This window comes from Grus americana, chromosome 22 (assembly GCF_028858705.1).
Source record: "Grus americana isolate bGruAme1 chromosome 22, bGruAme1.mat, whole genome shotgun sequence".
In the NCBI taxonomy this organism is placed as follows: domain Eukaryota; kingdom Metazoa; phylum Chordata; class Aves; order Gruiformes; family Gruidae; genus Grus; species Grus americana.
In genome coordinates, this window is record NC_072873.1 from 3,060,975 (window position 1) to 3,079,915 (window position 18,941).

An 18,941-nucleotide genomic window follows, 5' to 3' on the forward strand; every position below is an offset into this window, starting at 1 on the left:
ATATTTTTATGGTAATTGTTGCTGGTCTATTTTACTATATATTTATGTAATAAATATATGATGAAAAAAAAAAATCCAACCAAACCCAACCAAACCCACCCACACAGCTCGGCTGGATCCGGCCTCTGCTTTCCACCGCTGGCTGCCGGAGTGGGGGTGCCAGGGTGGGGGAACCCCCCCGGCGCTGCCAGCGGAGCCGTGGGCCTGGCGCCCAACTCGAGGGGGGGGTGAGGGGGGTCCTGGCATCCCGGCGCCCACCTGGGGGGGGGGTGCAGCCCCCCAGAAGTCCTGCGGGCGCCGTGGGGTTTGTGCTGTCCCTCGGAGGGCTCGTGTGTGTGTCCCCCCAAAACCCGCGGTGCTATGTACAGGGGTGGCGGGTGCACGGGGGGGGGGATCCCGGGGCCCGTGGGGGCCCTACTGGGCGTCGATGCGGAAGGAGAGCAGCTTTTCGGAGTGGAGGTTGTTGAGGGTGCGCAGGTCCGGCAGCTTCAGCAGCAGCTTGGTGAACCGCGACGTCTCCGCCGGGTGCGTCTTCAGCACGAGGGCGCGCAGGGCGCGGATCAGCGTCTCCTGCAGTTGCTCCACCGACGCCGTGTCCTCCATGCCCGAGCGGTCTGCAGGGACGGGGTGTCAGCAGACGGGGCAGCGACACACCCCCCCCCCCCCGCCCCAGCTCCCTCCCACACCCCGCGTCGCCCCGGCTCCCACCTGCCGAGACCAGGACGACGGCAGTGAAGAGCCCCAGCTCCTCGTCGGTGAGGTCGAGGGCGCTGAGCTTCTCGCTGAACTCGAACATGGAGCTGAGCAGGTCGCCCATGCCCATGCCCCACAGTTCCTCCAGGCTGTACTTCGTCCGGCTCATGAACGTCACCGTCTGCTCCTTCACGTCGAACAGCGAAGCGAAGCGAACCATCAGCACCTGCGGCACACGTGGCGTCAGCGGGACGGGGGAACCGTGCCGTGGCGGGGTGGCGGGGCATCCCGCACCGTCGTGGGCTACCGTGCAATGCCGTGGGGCAACGTGCTGTGCCAAGGGGCGTTGTGCGATGCCGCGGGGCACCCTGCAACACCATGGGCTGCCGTGGAGTGCCGTGCAATGCCACGGGGCAACGTGCTGCGCCGAGGGGCACCGTGATAGTCGATAGGGCATCCTGCAACGCCGTGGGCTACCGCACGATGCCGTGGGCTACCGCACGATGCCGTGGGCTACCGCACGATGCCGTGCTCTGCGCTAGGGCTCCGTGCCAGGCTGTGGGGCACTGCGCAATGCCACGGGGAACGGTGCAATGCTGTCGGGGCACTGTCCCCACGCCATGGGGCTCCACGCCGCGCAACGCCGTGGGGAACCACACAATCCATTGAGCCCTCGCCGTCCCAGGACATACCTCAAAGGTGCCGGCCTTGAGCAGGGTGACCTGGTCGTGCTGGGAGAGGGCCTGGAAGCCGGGAATGTGCTTGGCGAATTCGACCACCTCGCGGACGGCGGGGGTGAAGCTGAGGGAGAAATCCTCCCAGATCTCCTGCACCGAGCGCCCGCTGCGGCCGGGCGGGTGGCTGTTCATGGGGCAAGCCTGCGGGCGACGGCACGGCTCAGCCCGGCGCCACGGGCCTCCCCCGGCCCCGCCGTCGCCGCCACGGCGTGGACAAGGCGATTAGTGCGATTAGTGGCTAAAAATACCCGGGGAGAGGGAGCGGGAGCCCCCGGGCGCTCACCGGCAGGACGTCCTTGGTGCTGCGGGGCCAGGGGCAGCCCCGCACCGGGGGCTCGGGGTAGGCGGGGGGGCAGAGCCGGGAATCGGGGGGGCCGGGGGCCCAGGCGGGGGGCATGTCCCAGCGCAGGAGGCTGCTCTCACAGGCCGGGGGGGGTCCCAGCTTGTCGTGCGCATAGACGAAGATCTCCTTGTGGGCCTTGGCCACCTGCGCGATGACGTCCTCGGTGGCCCCCCCGGGGCTGGGCGAGCGGGGGGGCGTCAGCTGCTGGGGGAACTGGGAGAAGCAGGCGGGGGGGGCGAGCGGCGGGGGGCCGGGGGGCGGCGCACGGCCCCCGCCCGGCGCTGGACCTTCGCCGGGGCCGGGCATCCCCGGCGGGACGCTGCCCATGCTGCTCATGGCGCTCTGCATCTCCGCCAGCATCCGCTGCTTCTCCCGCTTGGGAATGCGCCCGAAGCGCACCGCTGCGGGGAACACCGGCGTTACTGGGCAGCCCGGGCACATCGACACCCCCCCCCCAGCCCTGCATAATGGGGGCCCGGGAGCTGCCAGGAACGTGGCTGCATCCTTACCCCCCACCCCACACCCCCCCAACACATGGAAGGGGGGGGACGCATCCCGCGGGGCATCCGTGGCACCCGGTGCAGGCAGGGGAACCCAACTCTGGAGGGGGGACACAGCCCTGACCATGGGGGATCCCACCCCCAGAGGGGATGTGCAGCACTGAACGTGGAGTCCCTGGTTCTAGGGGGGGCGCGGGGCGGGGGGGGAGGGTGCTGAGTCCAAGCTCACCGTCACGGGACATGCCGACCAGCAGGCACTTCTTGAAGCGGCACTGCTGGCAGCGGTTGCGGTTGATGCGGACGATGGAGCAGTTCTCGTTCTTGAGGCACTTCTTGTACTGGATGTTCTGCTGGATGCTGCGGCGGAAGAAGCCCTGCGGGGTCGGGGGGGGGGGGGGGGAAGTGTCACTCAGGGGCCCCCCCAGCACGGCAGGGACTCCACATCGCCCCAGCCCCGGTACCTTGCAGCCCTCGCAGGCGTGGACGCCGTAGTGGAAGCCGGAGGCGACGTCCCCGCAGACCTTGCAGAGCAGCACCATCCCATTCAGCTCTGCGGAGGGACGCGGGTGAGCGGGGTCCCGGGGTGCCCACCACGGGGGGGGGAACGTCCGCCGCCCCCCCTGCCCGCCCCACTCACTGGTGACGGTGCTGCCAGCTTTGCTGGGCGAGCTACGGCGCCGCTCGTCCACGGGGACCTGCTGCACCCCGGGGAAGTTCACCGAGGAGCCGTACGATGAGGAGGAAGAGGAGGAAGAGGACGAAGGGGAGCCATCCTCACGGGGAGCCAGCGAGCCCCCACCGTAGGCACGGGAGTCCTGGAGGGAGCCGGTGGGCGACGGGGGAAAGTAGGTGGGGAAGGGCTGGGAGCCCGACTGGGAGCTGCTGTTGGAGCTGTCGCTGCAGAGCGAGACGGGGCTGGTGCGGTTGGGCGAGGCGCCGCTGGAGCCCACGTAGCTGATCACGCCGCCTGCGGGCAGAGCAGCAGGGCCACACATGCACTGAGCTGTGCCGGGCTCAGCTTCCCCCGGCTGAGGGGGGACCCCAAGAGATGGATCGCAGCCCCGGGGCGGGGGGTCCCCAGGGAAGCACCTCGGATGCATCCCGGAGCAACGGGCATCCCCGCCGCACCGCGGCGGCACGTGCACCGCCTGCCCTGAGTCAGGCGCCGCGCCTGGCGGCTGCCACGGGTGCCGGCCCCACGTGGGACGGGGACAGCCAGGTTGGCCGGGTGCATGCTGGCCGGGGACACGGGCACGGTGCCCCGGAAGTGCCTGCGGGAAGAACGCGGGCCGGGAACCCACCGGAGGCGTAACCGGGAGGTCACGGCAGTTACACCCGCCGGCTCTGACCCCGTGCCCGTGGCACAGCCCGGCTTTCAGACAGAACCCCACGGCGCAGCCCCCCCCCACGGCACCGGGAGGGGGGTGACAGCGCAGCCCCCTCAGTTGGGAGGATGCAGCCCCATTGCAGGGTGCAGCAAAGGGCAGAGGCAAGGGGAGCTCCGCGTGGGGGAACCCCACGAAGGTGGGGACCAGCGTGGGGGGGACGGCACACGCTCAGCCCCAGTGTTGTGCCCACGCCCAGCTCCGGCAGAGGTCACAGCCCCCCCCCCCCCCACCTCGCCACACACGGGGCAGCGGCACCAGGACACGGTACCGGCTGACTCAGGGCCGGGACACGTGGAAGGCGACGTTGGGGACACAGGGGATCGCCGGGGCCATGTGTCTCCCGCCGCACACGGTGCCGCTGGCACGGATGCCGCACGTCGGAGCCAACCTACCACCGCCAGTCACCACCAACCCCCCCCCCCCCTCCCGGCACACGCACCGAGCCACTTCCAAAGGGGGTCACCGAATTGGGGACAGTGGGTCCCATGCCACCCCACCCCCCCCAGCACTGCAGCTCCTGGGGTGCTGCTGGGACAGCAAAATATTGGGGGGTTCCCCCCACCCCAAAGCTCCGGGACCCCCCCCCTTTGGGGGGGTCCCGGAGCTTTGGGGTGGGGGGAACCCCCCAAGGGGGTGCACCACGACGCAGGGGTCATTCCCGATTCCACAGCACCCCCTAAAGACAACACCCCCCCGCCCCCAGCAGCAGCCCCGCAGCTCCCCCCCCGCCCCCCAGCTCAGGCGGCCTCACGCCGCCACCCCACGTGCTCGAGCCGCACGTGGCCTCCCGCGGTCCCGCCCCTTCACGCTTTGCCCCGCCCTCTCCCCCCATTGGTCTATAGCGACGCCCCGCCCCTTCTCGTTGCCCCGGAGATAGCCCGCCCTCCCTTCCCCCACCCCCACCCCCCACCCGCATTGGAAAGGACGAGTGGAACGCGGCGTCCCCGCTTCCGGGTGTGACGTCACGAGGGGGGCAGCGATGATGTCATGAGGCGACCAATGGGCGGGGGCGGGGCGGGGCTGCGGGGAAAACAAACTCCGCACGTGGCAGCGGCGGGGAGGGGGACACGTGCCGGGTGGGGGGGGGGGTGGGGGGGCACCGCCTCCGTTTTCCCCCCCACCCCCACCTCTCCCGGTGCGCGTCCCCGCGCAGGGCGTCCCGGAACGCGGGGCATCGCCTCCGCCGCCCACGGAATGCCCGGTCCCCGCTGCCCCGGTCCCGGCGCATCTCCCCTCCGGTCCCGGTATCCGGGACACCCCGGTCTCGCTGCACGTCCCTCCGGTTCCGCTGCCCCGGACGCCCCGGTGCACCGATCGCGGTCCTCAGCCGTCCTGCTCCCGCGGCCGGCGCTCCCCGTGGTTCAGGACTCCCCGGTCCCGGTCTCCATCCCGCCTGCCCCGGCGACCGGTGCACGCCGGTGCACGCCGGTGCCGGCGTTCAGGTCGCCCCGGTGTGCAAGACGCCCCGGTGCCGGCGCGCATCCCTCCCTCCTTCCCTCCCGGGGACGCCCCGGCCCCGCTGCCCAATCCTTACCCCGCTATGCAGGACCGCCCGGTCCCGGTAGGAAGGAGCCCCGTTCCGGGATGCGGTCCCGGTGCGCATCCTGCCCGGTGGGGTGCGCAGGACCCTCCGGTCCCCGTGTCCGGACCCCTCCGATTCGCGGTCTCAGCGCGCAGCCCCTCGCTGCGGTCCCGGTGCACTGACCCCCGACTCCGGTCCGGTGCTCGCGATCGCTCCCGGTGCCGGTGCCCGCACGGTCCCGGCGCGCACGCCCGCGGGCGGGGAGGGAGGGGGGGGGGGAGGCTCCGGTGGGGCACTGACCTGTGCTGCCGGCCTCGGGGGCGGCCATCCTGGGGTTGGGGGGGCAAGGGGGGCGGGGGGTGGGGGGGGTAGCGGCTGTCCCGGCTCCGCCGAGCACTCCCGCAGCCGGAACCGCGCCGAAGGGGGCCGAGGCGAGGGGAGCCGCGCCGAGCCGTGCCGCGCCGCTGCCCGGCGAGGGCTGTTGTGCGCCCGCCGCCCGCCCCGCCGCCCGCCCGGCACCGGCCGCGGCTGCGCACTGGGCCGCACGCGGCGCCGCCGCCTCCCCCATGTGATTCCCGGGGAGAGCCTCGTGCCCCAGTGACACACTTTCCGCCGGCGGCCCCGGCCCCGCGCCGCCGCTGGGGAGCCCGGGCACAACGGGGGACCCCGCACCGGGGCCACCTCCCAGCTCGCAGGGACCGGCACCGCCACCCGGACCGGTACCGGGACCATCCCCTGCACCCGGACCGGCTCCTGCACCGGTACCGGGACCATTCCCTGCACCCGGACCGGCTCCTGCACCAGTACCGGGACCATCCCCTGCACCCGGACCGACTCCGGTACCGGGACCATCCCCTGCACCCAGACCGGCTCCTGCACCCGGGACGCCTGGGCACCCCTGCCGCCCTGCACGGCATGGTCCCTGTGCTGGGAGCACCCAAGCACGGCACTGTCCCCTGCACTGGGGACACCCCGGCACAGCACTGGCACCCCTGGCACCTTGCACAGCACTGTGCCCTGCACTGGGGACACCTGAGCATGGCACTGTCCCCTGCACTGGGGACACCCCGGCACAGCACTGGCACCCCTGGCACCCTGCACGGCACTGTCCCCTGGGGACACCTGGGGGCCTGTGTCACCCTGCATGGCACCGTCCCCTGCACTGGGGACACCCAGGTACCCCTGTCACCCCACATGGCACTGTCCCCTGCACTGGGGACACCCAGGCACAGCGCAGCAACAGCACCGCAGGACGCGCTGCACCAGGGGTGCCTGTGCACGGCACAGCAGCGGCACAGCCCCTGGCACAGCCCCAGCGCACGCCACAGCGCGGCACAGCCAGACCCCAGCCCAACCGGCCTGACCCAGCCCCCCACCGCGCTCCCCCCATGCCCCCCTGCCCAGCCCCTGCCTGTCCCCAGTGCCACCGGGGCGATGCGCTGCCCGTGGCGGGTGCCCGGCGTGGCACGTGCCTGGCAGCCGCGACCCAGCCTGGCCCCGCTCCCAGCTGCCGCAGGGGCTGCAGCGACGTGCTGTGCCCAGCACCGCTGTGCCAGGGCAGAGCTGCCGAGCAGATCTGGGTCGCGGCACCGAGGCCAGCCCAGCCCAGCAGCACTGGGGGCTCTGTGGGTGCTCGTGGCCCCAGGCGGGAGGGTTTTGGGGGTGCCAGCACCCTCCTGGGTGCCACGTGCCGGGTGCTGCCCTGGCCCCCAGCCAGGAGGAAAAGGTGCAGAGCACAGACGTGCCAGCGCCGGGAAATCCTCGGAGCTAATCCCACGGCAGGAGAGGCCTCGGGCACCCTGGCCGTGCCGGGAGCTGCAGGCAGGGCTGTGCTGGGGGCCTGCGGGGTCCTCGTGGGGATACCAAAGCTCTGCACCCCAAGGAGCCCCTGGCTCCAGTCCTGGTGGGTGTGTGGGTCTGGGGGCGCCCCAGGACCCTCGCTGGGTGCTGGGGCGGCTCCCAGCTCGTGGGGTGCCCCACGGCACTGGGGATGATGGGGACACCCCGTCACCCCGCAGGAAGCGCCCTCGCCCTAAGTCACCGGGCGGTTACACAGTGCCGTGGCCACACTGCAACGGGCACCTCCGGCAGGGAGAAACCCCGGCAGCTCCTGGAAGGATGTGTGGGGCCAGGCTGGCACCGGGGCAGGGGACCTGGGGGGACACTGGCCCTGGGGGGACACTGGCCCTGGGGTGGGGGGGCCCTCACTATCCCATCCCCACTCCCAGCAGCGCAGCCATGCCCAGCCATGCCTGGGCTGTCCCGAGCGTGCAGGTGCCACCGGCCCCGCATGGTGCCTCATTCTCCTCCCGGCACGTTCCTGGGCCGTAGCAATTAGCCGTGACTCAGCCGCTCGTCTCCGTTCGGAAAACAACCCTGCGCACGGCGCTGCGGCACACGGCACACAGCGCGGGGCCGGACCTGCACAGGGATGCTCGGCTGCACCCGGCTGCCCGGCTCCCCCAGGGGTCCCCGGGATGGGAGCGGGGCCGGGAGGGATGAGAGAAACCCCGGGGGGGTTCCACTATTGGGGTCCCATCATGGGGCTGGGACCCCAGCAGAGCAGGTCGGTGCGAGGGTGCTGTGAGCAGGGGCCCTAGGCTGGGTGCAGCCAGGACACCCGGCAGCAGGATGGGGATACCGGCTGGGGAGCGGGGCTGGGGTGGGGGGGCCACCAAAGCCATGAGGATGGCGGGGTGCTGCAGCCAAGCATGCGCCTGCTGTGCTCTGCGTGGGACCCCCATGGCTGAGCCGTCCCCGGGACCCTCCCAGAGACAGGGGGTGTACCCCCGGGGGGGTCCCTGCGGGTCCTCGTGCACCCCGACATGGCTGTGCCCGTGTCAGTCACTCCAGGGTGTAGATGGGGCACCTCAACCCCCCCCAAGGTCATCATGTGCCACCGCACTCAGGTGCCAGGTAGACCTACCTGGGAGCGGCAGGGGACACACGTGTCGCCCCAACTCCTGCCACCAGCCCTGGCCCTGCTTGAGGGCAGCAGCCAGCTGTGCCTGTGCCCCCTCCCACACCGTGCCCCCTCCCACGCCGTGCCCCCCCAACTGCACCTTCTGTACCGCCCCAGCCCCTGTCCCCCCACTTCCACATCCCCCCAGGAGGGGCTGGCCCTGGCTCCCTCCCCTGCAGAGGGGACCCCGCTGCCCCCCAGGGACAAAGGAGGCAGCTGAAGAATCGTCTCCCGGTGCCGTGGAGTGGGCGCAAGGGCCGACAGCCGCGTGCCCTGGTGCCCGGGTTGCCGGTTGTGCTGTGCGGCCGTGCCACGTGACTGTGTGCTCCGCTTGCCGGCGAACGCCTGCGTGCAGAGGGATTTATTTTTACTCCGGGCTGGCTGGGTTGTTTACCTTGTTGTACCTTTTCCAGGAAAGAGGGGGTGTCTCTGCCAGGGACTGGGGGTTGTTCCTGCCTGTTGCACTCCCCTCTGGGCTGGGCACTGGGGGTCCGACAGGGTGCAGACCCCCCCCAGTGCTGCAGCCCCAGCACCCCCCGTGCTTGAACACCCTTCCAAACCCACTGTGGGGCTGCAGCATCCCCATGGGGTTGAGGACTCTGGGTTTGGCTGGGTTCCCGTGCCACCATGGGGCACGTCGTGCCTCAGTTTCCCCAGCTGTAGGTGTGATGCTGCGGGGTGGGGTGCGGGGGTGGAGGGGAGCTACCAGAGACGCTGGGTCTTACTCCACTCGGGGGGTCCTGCACCCCTGAGCCCCTCTTTTGTCCCCATGGGATCCCACTGATGGTGGTGGGTGGGAGGGCAGGAGCCCCGGTCCTGCTCCAGGGTGCCGGGCAGGGCTGGGTGCTCGGGTTTTGGGGTGTTTTCCTGCCGTGCTGCAGCAGATTCGTGGCTGAAAAGCAGAGAGCAGCCCTGGCTCGTCCCCACGGCCCTTGGCCGGGGCCGACGGCTCCACGCTGCCAGGACTCGCCTCTTCCCTCCCCGCGGAAAGGGAAAAAAATCAGGTAAACAAGGCAGGGCTGGCCCGGGGGGGGCAAGGGGGGGGCACCCCACAGCAGGCAGGGGCACCCCACAGCACCCTGGCATTGCAGGATGGGGCAGACCTGGGTTGGGGGGCAGAGACCCCGGGAGGTGCAGGGTCTGAGGATGCAGGGGGGGCAGGGAGGGGCAGGATCTGGGGGTGCAGAGACCCCGGGGCAGGATCTGGGGGTGCAGGGGGGCACAGATCTGTGGAGGTGCAAGATTTAGGGGTGAATGCATCCTGGGAGGGTGCACGGATCCAGGGAGGGTGCAAAGTGCCCAGGAGGGTTCAGGGGTGCAGGGTCTGGGGGTGCAGGGACCCCAGGAGGGTGCAGGCACCCAGAGATCAGGGGGATGTTGGGATATGGGGGTGCAGAGGCCCCAGGGGAGGGGGGGACCCCAGTGTGTTCACCATGTGGGGTGGCCCGGGAAGCCCCCACATGGGGAGCAGCTGGGATGGGTGGGGGGACACCCACGGCCCCCGCCTGCAGGGTGGGGCTGCGGCAGCGCTGCCCCCCCTCGCCCGCACCCCTCCTGGCCGCAGCCCCATAAATCTCTTGTGCTGATGTTTGTGTTCTCCTTGCAGCGTCACGGCCCCGGATCCCGGAGCTGCCGGAGGGAGGGGAGGGCAGGGGCAGCGCCGGGGGCCGCGGGGGCTCTTTCGGCCTCATGAACCCCCCCCACCCCGGGCACGCAGGGTGGGGACCCCGCTCCCCTTTCCCGTGCCTCCATGGTTCCATATTTGCCCTTCCCAAAACGCGGCTCGGTGGGGATGTGGGGCAGCCCCCCAGCAGCCCTTGATCCCGTGGGGGACACGGCGGCCGCAGGCTTCGGGGCACCGGGCCGGTTGGCATCTGTGCCAGCCCATGTGAGCGGGCCCCCCACTCCTCCCCCTCCTCCTCCTCCTCCTCTTCCTCGGGTGCGGGGAGCCCTCTCCATCCCAGCGAGCTGGTTGCGGCGTCACGTGGCGCTGGCATGTGAGCCCTGCTCCATTTTTAGCCCCAGCAGCCTCCCTGCACGGCGGCCCTGCTGCAGAGCCATGTGCGGGCGGGCGCCCGGCCGGCACGTGGGCCTGCCGCAGCGGGGACGGGGCACCGGGAACCCCCCGGCCCCGGCCAGCGTGGCCGCGCGTGGGTGAGCGTGGCCGGGCGTGCGTACGAGCACGGCCACGCGTGCGCGCGCAACGGGAAAGCACGGCCGTCCGTAGGGCTTGGCGCGACACACGGCACGGGAGAGCGGAGGGGCTCCCCCCCGCACCGCGGCCGTGGTGGCACCGCCAGCGTGGAGGGGGACCCTGCGACTCGTGTGGGGGGTGCTGTGCAGGGGGTGTTGGGTGTAGGGAGACCCCCCCCCCCGCGCCCCCTCCCGTGAATGCAGCTCTGCAGAGAGACACGTCCCCCACGCGTCCCCTGTGCATCCCTGGCGTGTGCCCCGTGTGTCCCCCGCGTGTCCCCGGTGCCGCGGCCCCGTGTGCTGGGGGGGGGGGTGTGTGTGTGTGTGTGGGAGTTCAGCGGGAGGGGAGGGAAATGCTCTGTGTGTGTGTGTGCACACGTGTGCATGCTGGGGCTGCAGTACGGGGTGGGGGGGGCCGTGCGTGCATGTGCGTGCGTGTGCGTGTGTATGCGTGTGCAGTGGGGCTGCAGTGCCTGCAGGGTGCGCGTGTGCCTGCAGTGGGGGCTGCAGTCCCTCACCGCGGGGGGGGTGTGTGTGCATGCGTGTGCATGTATGTGTGCATGCGTGTATGTGTGCATGCGTGTGCGTGTATGTGTGCATGTGTGTGCCTGCGTGTGCTGGGGCTGCAGTCTCTGCGGGGGGAGTGGGTGTGGGTGCGTGCATGCACTTGCACATGTACACCAGGAACTGGAGCCTCTGCAGGGCTGCGTGTGTGTGCGCACACGGGGGCGGGGGGGCAAGACCCGCGGGGGTGTGTGCGTGTGCACACGGGGGCGGGGGGCTGCAGACCCGCGGGGGCACTGGCGGAGCCCGGCTCACGCAGGACACACCCGTCCCCGCAGAGCGGGACCTCCCCCCTCCTCGCCCCCCTCCCCGCGTGGGGGATCGTGGCGGTGGGTCCCAGCCCCCGCAGCCACAAGCCGGGCCCCCCTCCCTCCCCTGGGGTGGGGGCTCCCCGCGTTCCTCCGAGTCCCCTCGCCGTGGGGCCGGGCTGAGACCCGACAGACCCACGGTGGGCGGCGGGACGGGGCCCGAGGGCGGGAGCGGGACCCCGGCGCGCTCCGGGCGGAGCCGCCGCGCTCGGGAGCCACCGGGCGGCCGCGGCCCGGTACTGCCGGCCCGGGACCCCCGCCTGGCCCCGGCACTACCTGGCAGCGCCCCACGCGGGACCGGCGCGTCCGCGCGTGGACACCGCCCCACGTCCCGGGAAGGCGGTGGCGGTGGGTAGGGGCTATCCCCGGGGGTGCCCCCGGTCCGTCCCTACCCCCACTCCTCGCCCCCCGGGGTCCCGGCTCCCACACCCCCCCCGCGCCCCCGCCCCGGCCGGGGCCGCCGCCGGCGCATGCGCACCGAGCCCGGTTTAAAGGTAACCGGGGGCCGCCGCGCGGCCCCGGCCTCGACCCGCCCCCGGTACCGGCCCGCGCCCCCCGACTCCCCCCCCCCCTCCCGCCACGTGGAGCAGCCCCGCGTGGAGCGCTCCCGGGTGGGCGCCGGCTCGGCCCCATCCCTGCCCCGCGCGGGGAGGGGGGCGGCGGGGCAGCCCCTGCCCGTGTCCCGCGGCCCCCGCCACCCGGGGCGGGGGATGCGCTGCGCTGATGGCGGCGGGGCCCCGCCGCCCCCCGGGCCGCGCAGCCGGTGGCGGCGGCCGCTGCGCCGTATCGGCGGGCGGTAGCGGGGCGGCGCGGAGCGGCGGGCCCCGGCCATGAGGTCCACCGCCTTCCGGGCGGCCGAGCCGCCGCGGGGCGGGGGGGGGCAGGAGGAGGAGGAGGAGGAGGAGGGCGCCGCACCGCACCGCCCGCCGCCCCGCCGGCCCCGGGAGCCGCCGCCGCCGCTGGGGGCACACAAGGGCCGCGGCGGCGGGGTGGTGGCGGCGGCGGCGGAGCAGCAGCAGCAGCGCTGGGCCGGGCTGGTGCCGCTGGCCGGCGGCAAGCAGGCCGGAGCGGGGGATGCCGGCGCCCGGCCGCGCTACCAGGCGGTGCTGCCCGGGCGCGGCGCCGGGGAGGGCGCGGCGGGGCCGGGAGCGGGGCCGGGGCCGGGAGCGGGACCCGCTGAGCCGGGCCCTCCTCCTCCTCCGCCGCCGCCCGCCGAGGGCAAGTGGAAGAGCGGTCCGCGGCGCGGCGGGATGGGGGCCGGCGGGGGCTCCCCGGGGCAGGCGGCCTGCCTGCGGCAGATCCTGCTGCTCCAGCTGGACCTCATCGAGCAGCAGCAGCAGCAGCTGCAGGCCAAGGAGCGGCAGATCGAGGAGCTCAAGGCCGAACGGGACACGGTACGACGGGGGGGTGGGGGGGTGGGGCGGGAACGCGGCACAGCAGGGGTTAACCCCCCCCACCCGCGGGGTAACCCCCCTCAAGGGTTAATGTCCCGTCCCCCCCCCCCCCCCAAGCACCCAGGGGTCCCCCGGAGCTTCCACCCACCAACAGGTAAGTGCCCCCCCCCCCCCCGTGGCACTCAAGGGGTTAACGCCCCCCCCCCCCCCGTGGCACCCCAGGGGTTAATGCCCACCCAGGGGGTTAATGCTCCCCCCCCCCAATCTCGGGGAGTTCTACCCCCAGGGGGGCATCAGCCCCCCTCCCCAGGATCCCCAGGGGTTAACGCCCCCCCCCCCAGGGACTAACGTCTCCCCAGGGCAGTAGTGCCCCCCCAGGGGTTATTGCCCCCCAGGCCCCCCAGGGGCGGTCATACCCCCCGAGGCTCGGTACCCCCCAGGTATTGATGACCCCCCCCCCCGGGGGGTCGGTGCCCCCCCCCCCCCCCAGACAAAGGCCGGCGGGGGGCGGGGTGACCGGCGGGGGCACAAAGGGCCGGGGCGGGGCGGGCCGGCGGGGGTTAACGGGCCGCCGCCCGTCGCCATGGCAGCGGGCCCGCGGGGGGGCCTTAAAGGGCCCGCGGCGCCTTCCCGCCCCGCCGCGCGGGGGTTAACTTAAAGGGGCCGCGTCACCGTGGTCACGGGGCCGGGGGGGGGTGGTGGTGGGGGGGGGGGGTTGCGGCGGGGCACGGTCCCGCGTGGGCCCGCGGGCAATCGCCCCCTGCGGCAGGGCCGGCCCTGCCGGGCATGTCTGCCTGCCCTGCCCCACCGAGGTGGGGCTGTCCCCGCCTCGGTCGTGGGTGGCCCCCCACGGCCGCGCAAGACTGTCTGCATTGCCCCACTCACGCGGGGGAGGGGGGGGGCGGCTGCTGGGCATTGCCTACGCTACGTGCTGCCTTGCTGCGTGCACCCCACTGCACGGCTCGGCTGAGCTTCCCCCCTTCTCTGGGCATGTCCTGCCCGCATTGCCCTATGGATGCTGTGCGTTGCCCCCCACGGGTGCCCTGCCCGCATTGCCCCACGCATGCGGCTGTGCCTCGCCGCACGCTCACACCCGCATCGCCCACTCCAGCCAACCCCGGCGGGGTGGCACGTGCCGTGTGCCGGAAGACCGCGCTGGCTCAGCCCGACTGCAGTGGTGGCGGTTGCGGTGGCCCCGGTTGCAGAGGGAAGGGCCACCCCACGTGGTGCAGCCGGTGTGGCCGCACAGTGATGCCGCGTCCCTGCAGCCTGTGCCGAATTCTCCAACATGGAGGAGCCGCTGCGGCGAGGTCGTGACAGGGCTTCACCGTGGAGCATCCTCCCGTGGGGGGGGAGAGGGCGCAGGCGAACCCTGGGTGCACCGGGCAGGCAGGGACGGGGAGTGGGGGCTGCTCCCAGCTCCTCTCCCTGAGGCCAGGTCCCCCTGCAGCCACATCCCGGGGGGGGTGCCGGGACCCCCCCGTGCTACGCTTTGCCGAACAGACCCCTCTGAATGGCTGCAGGTCCCGGCTGGCGGGGCCAGGCGAGGGTGGGGGACGGGTGACCAAGGGCAGGTGTCACTGAGTCGGGTGCTTGCTTTCTCATCGAGCCCCCATCTAATTACAAACCACCCTCTCCCTCCCTGGGCGCTTGGGGAGGATGCGGCAGACGTGGAAACCCCCCCCCAAATTGGTCCTCAAAACGTGGGGGGTTTGCAGCCGGCTGTGGCCCTCCTGCCATGGGGATGGGGAGAAGCAGCCGGAGAGCAAGTGGCCATTTTGTGCTGTTTGGACATCTTAGCCCCTGCCCCGTTTTGGACGCTGCCCTCAGTCTCCTGTCCCCTCTGCAAGGGCAGGTGTGAGCCGTGTCACTGCCGGCATACCGGGAAGCCCGCGGTGTCACCCGAGCGGGGACGTCTCCACCGGGCAGGTGCTGTTTGGGGTCTTGCAAACGTGCTCCTGGGCTGGGGGAGCTGGGGTACGCAGGGGGTTCACCCCCCCGGAGCGCACCCGCGAGCTGAGTCCTCCCCTGCGTTGCAGCTCCTTGCGCGGATCGAGCGCATGGAAAGGCGGGTGCAGCTGGTGAAGAAGGACAGCGAGCGGGAGAAGCACCGCATCTTCCAGGGCTTCGAGGTGGACGAGAAGCCGGAGGCGGAGGCGTGTGAGAAGCTGCCGCTGGAGTGTCCCCAGGACCTGCTGGAGCCCCCCCCGACCCTGCAGCCCAAGCACTTCCCCTACGGCAGGAACGGGAAGGGGCACAAAAGGTAGAGAGCGCCTGGGTGGGGGGGAGCTGGGGGGAGGGAATGGGGGGACCTTCCCCATGACTTCGCCCTCCATCCACGGGGCTGGCACCACCCGGGGCACAGAGGTGCAGCCCAGCGACCCCCCAGCTGTTCGGAGGCTGCCCGGCACCGGGAGTGCGTCCCATCGAGCACTGGCACTGGCTGGGGGAAACCTCATGAAAGCCTGAGTGGGGAGAGGGTCCCGAAATGCTGGGGAAGCCCCTCTCACCTCTGGAAACCTGCCTCTGGCCTGCCCCGGTGCAGCAGCCCTGGTTTGGGGGTGCTGGTAGCCCCCCATGGCAGCCCCGGTGCGGGGCTCGGATCTGCACGCCCAGCTCAGCTCCTCTTCCTCCCGCAGGAAGCCAACGTTCGGGAGCGCAGAGAGGAAGACGCCCGTTAAAAAACTGGTGTCCGAGTTCTCAAAAGTGAAGAGTAAAACTCCAAAGCACTCCCCGGGGAAGGAAGAATCGGGTGGCTCCTTGTCCGAAACTGTTTGTAAACGAGAACTGCGGAGCCAAGAGACTCCAGAAAAACCCAGGTCGCTCCTGGAGACCCCGCTCCGAGCCTCGGCTCTGCCGAAAGGCCCCGGCGCCCACCCCAAGGAGAAGGGCTTCTTCAGCAGCGAGACAGACGACCTGCCCTATCTCTCAACCACGGAAATGTACTTGTGCCGCTGGCACCAGCCGCCCCCGTCGCCGCTGCCGTTGCGGGAGCCCTCCCCAAAGAAGGAGGAGACTGTAGCAAGTAAGCGATGGAGAGCTCGTCGCGGCGTAGGCGGCGGTGTGCCGGGCATTGGGGCAGAGCCGGCGGCCAGAGAGGGGTTTGCCCGCCTTGGGGCCAGCACGGCGGATGGGAAACGGGGTTTGGCAACCTCACCGCAAAGCCGGCAAAGGGCAGAGTCCCAGACGCGGTTGGAGAGGTGCAGCCCAATGTGCCGCGGTGGCCAGTAGCAGCCCGTGATGGGCTCTCGCGAGCCACGTCTCCGGCTCGCCGTGCTCTGGCACACGCTGGACTGCCACTGCGCCGGGCTGCCGCTGCCTTTGCGGCCGAGCTGAGGGCAGCACGCCGGGCAGGGCTGCCAGCCCTGCTGCGCTTTAGCCTCCTGGTTTGCCGAGCAGCCCGCGCGCCCCCTTGAGTGATGCAACTTCCCGTTTACGGTTGGGAAACTGTCTCTGGCTTGTGCCACCATGGCACGGCGCGGGTTCCTCCACGGGGTCACCTGCTACCCCCGAATCCAGTCCTGTCCCGCTGGCCACCCCTTCCCGGCCGATCTACGGGTCCTGCAGCGCGGCGAGTGCTGGCAATGGGGAGCGCTGGGCTGTGCCGCGGCAGTCACCGATGCTGCCGGCGTGGCTGTGCTGGATGGCCGAGCGCCCTGGCGCGGGGGGAGCTCGGCACGTCTCCCCTCGGAGCGGCTCAGGTTTGCTGGTGCGCTTGGCCAGGGCGGGGGGGTATGGCGATGAGCTCGCCCGCCCGTCTCTGCCTCCCCCCAGCCCGGCTCAGGACGGGGGTTTGGGGCTGCCGAGCCGCGCTCCCCGAGGGGCTGGCAGCAGGACGTGGGGCCGTGGCGGGGGGGTTCCAGGATGGGGCTAACGGCCTGGCCTCTCGCCCTGCAGTTCCGTCTTGGAGGGACCATGTCGTGGAGCCCCTGAGAGACCCCAACCCCTCGGACTTCCTGGAGGTACGTACGCTGCTCTGGCAGGTGCTGCGGCCGGAGCCGGCGTCGCCGCGGGCGCCTTCCTGGCTGTTGCACCTTTCCAGGAGAGCAGCTCGGGGTGTTCGCTGCAGGGCTGGCGGCATCTCATCCCCTTGTCCGGCATAAACAGCACGGCAAATCCCGGCTGCAGTTGGAGGGCTGGGGTGGGGGCGAAGGGCCAGCCCCCTCTGTGCCACCGCAGCTCTGGCTGCCGGCTCGGGGCCGTGCCGGTGCCGGGGCGGGGGGGGGGACACACGACACGCTCATCCCCGTCTGTCGTTGCAGAACCTGGACGACAGCGTCTTTTCCAAACGGCACGCAAAGCTGGAGCTGGATGAGAAACGAAGGAAAAGGTGGGAGCAAAGAGGGCGATGGGGGACCCCGCAGAGCGGGTGGTCTGTGCCCCCTCCCGCAGGGAAGGGCCCCGGGGTGTCACCCGGGGGGGGGGGGACGACGACACGACACGGGACCCAGCCACCCAGGGCACAGCTGGGACGGGAACCAGAAACGCTGCCTGGAGAAGGGATGCTCCCCAGGAGGGTTCCGTGCTGCCGAGGCCGCTGCCCGCTCGCTGCCTGCGGATTCTCAGTGCCCGGGGCGTCGCGTTTTCCAGGTGGGACATTCAGCGGATCAGGGAACAGAGAATTCTGCAGCGGCTGCAGCTCCGAATGTACAAAAGGAAAGGGATTCAGGAGTCGGAGCCTGAAGTTACCTCATTTTTCCCTGAGCCAGATGACGGTGAGTGCCTGGCCAGGGTGGGGGGGCAGGCAGGGGTGTTGGGGGGCAGGCACGGGTGTTGGGGGGCAGGCAGGGGGTGCTGCCTGCAGCAGAGGGGTGTGCAGGTGGGGGGTGCGTAACACTCCGGTGTCTCTCCCGCAGTCGAAAGCTTGCTCATCACCCCCTACCTGCCTGTCGTCGCCTTTGGCCGGCCTTTACCAAAACTGACCCCACAGTGAGTACCGGCATCACCGGGGGGGACGGGGCTGGGCTGGGCTGTGCCGTGCCGGGCACCGCGGGTCGGGCTGGCATCCTCGGTGTCTCCCGCGGTGCACGGACGCCAGCTCTACCCGCAGGAACTTTGAGCTGCCCTGGCTGGACGAGCGCAGCCGCTGCCGCCTGGAGATGCAGAAGAAGCAGACGCCGCACCGGACTTGCCGGAAATAGCGGAGCCACGCCGGGAGCTCTGTATGTCACCGGGTCGCGCCGACGGCTGCTGCCCTCCCCTGCCTTCTCGTTGACGGATGGTTTCGTTCCTCCGTGACCCTGGTTTTGTTCTCTTGGGTTTTGCAACACGTTCCTCGGACTTGTTTCCCCGTGCCGGCAGCCGTACCCTCTGCGGCACCAGCCGGCTGCCGGCCGAGGCGTCCTGCCAGCTGCCGCGGGTGGACCCCAGACCCTGCCTGTCCTGCCCGTCCTCGCTGCCTGCTGCGGCTCCGCACGCTGCCCCTGCCCTCCCGCAGCCGATATTCGGTTTATTTTGGACATTTGGCTTCGAGCAGCAGGCAGGAGTGTGGAGACCACCAGGACCAGACCCCGGCGTCGGGGGTGGGGGGGATGCCGCGTTCTCGAGCCGGGTGGGTCGCATCCTGCCGGGACTCTGCCTGTTGCTGCCGCCTTGTTACGTTTAGTTAGAAAACGGGATAAACACCAGTTTGTGTCCGAGCGGTGCGAGAGGCGGCAGCGGGTGCTGCCGTGGGGTCCCGGCACTGCCAGCCTGGTGCCCTGCCGTGGCGAGGAGCGGGGTGCCGGAACGTGCCGGGAACCCTCTTTGGGTTTTGGGGGTTTTTTTTGTTTTTTTTTCCCCTCTTGAGTGGCTGTAATGGGGTCAGAGGGGAGAGTTTAAAAACAAAACCTTTTTTTTTTTTTTTTTTGTGAAATAGAAATCCTATACGCACAATTTTGGGTTTTTTAATTTTTTTTATATATATAATTTAAATGTTTTGAGGTTGGCGAGGTGTGCTGCGAGGAATCGGGATGGGGGGGGGAGCCCTGGTGCTACGTCTGCTCCCCCCCGCAGCGTCCCCTGCCCTGACCGAACCCCCGGGTGCTGCCGGGGTGGGAGGGGGCTCCGCAGGGTGTGGGGGGCTCTGGGTGTCCCCCAGCTCTGGCCAGGCTCTCCCCGGCCAGAGGTTAAACAGGAGAAAGGCCAGCGCAGCCGCCGCCTTGCTTTTGTCATCCCCCTCCCCGTGCCGTCCCTGCGTGGGTCCCCGGGGCTGCGCTCTCCCCCCCCCCCCGCAGCTGCTCGCTGGCACCGAGGTTAATTAGCGGAAGGAAACTTGTTTTAAAGGAGAAAAAAAAAAGTTTAAAAAAAGGAAATCTGTTTAATTAAATAAAAGTTATAAACACGTTGGCGGTGGGCG

At 70.9% G+C, this 18,941-nt stretch overlaps 2 protein-coding genes across 2 annotated transcripts; one reads left to right on the plus strand and one right to left on the minus strand.

Annotated features, from left to right (window-relative positions):
• Positions 1-15: 15 nt before the first annotated feature.
• NR1D1 (nuclear receptor subfamily 1 group D member 1) lies at positions 16-5,698 on the minus strand. The gene is made up of 8 exons (XM_054801743.1): positions 5,484-5,698; positions 2,911-3,240; positions 2,735-2,823; positions 2,503-2,647; positions 1,714-2,174; positions 1,386-1,571; positions 709-919; positions 16-614 (listed from the first exon to the last, which is right to left on the minus strand). The coding sequence occupies exons 1-8, from the start codon at positions 5,509-5,511 to the stop codon at positions 415-417; spliced, it is 1,650 nt and encodes a 549-aa protein (XP_054657718.1). The 5' UTR covers positions 5,512-5,698; the 3' UTR covers positions 16-414.
• Positions 5,699-11,901: 6,203 nt separating this feature from the next.
• MSL1 (MSL complex subunit 1) lies at positions 11,902-18,464 on the plus strand. Its single transcript, XM_054801507.1, has 8 exons — positions 11,902-12,604; positions 14,644-14,867; positions 15,244-15,629; positions 16,502-16,566; positions 16,867-16,934; positions 17,195-17,319; positions 17,461-17,533; positions 17,655-18,464. The coding sequence occupies exons 1-8, from the start codon at positions 12,041-12,043 to the stop codon at positions 17,743-17,745; spliced, it is 1,596 nt and encodes a 531-aa protein (XP_054657482.1). The 5' UTR covers positions 11,902-12,040; the 3' UTR covers positions 17,746-18,464.
• The last annotated feature ends 477 nt before the right edge of the window (positions 18,465-18,941 follow it).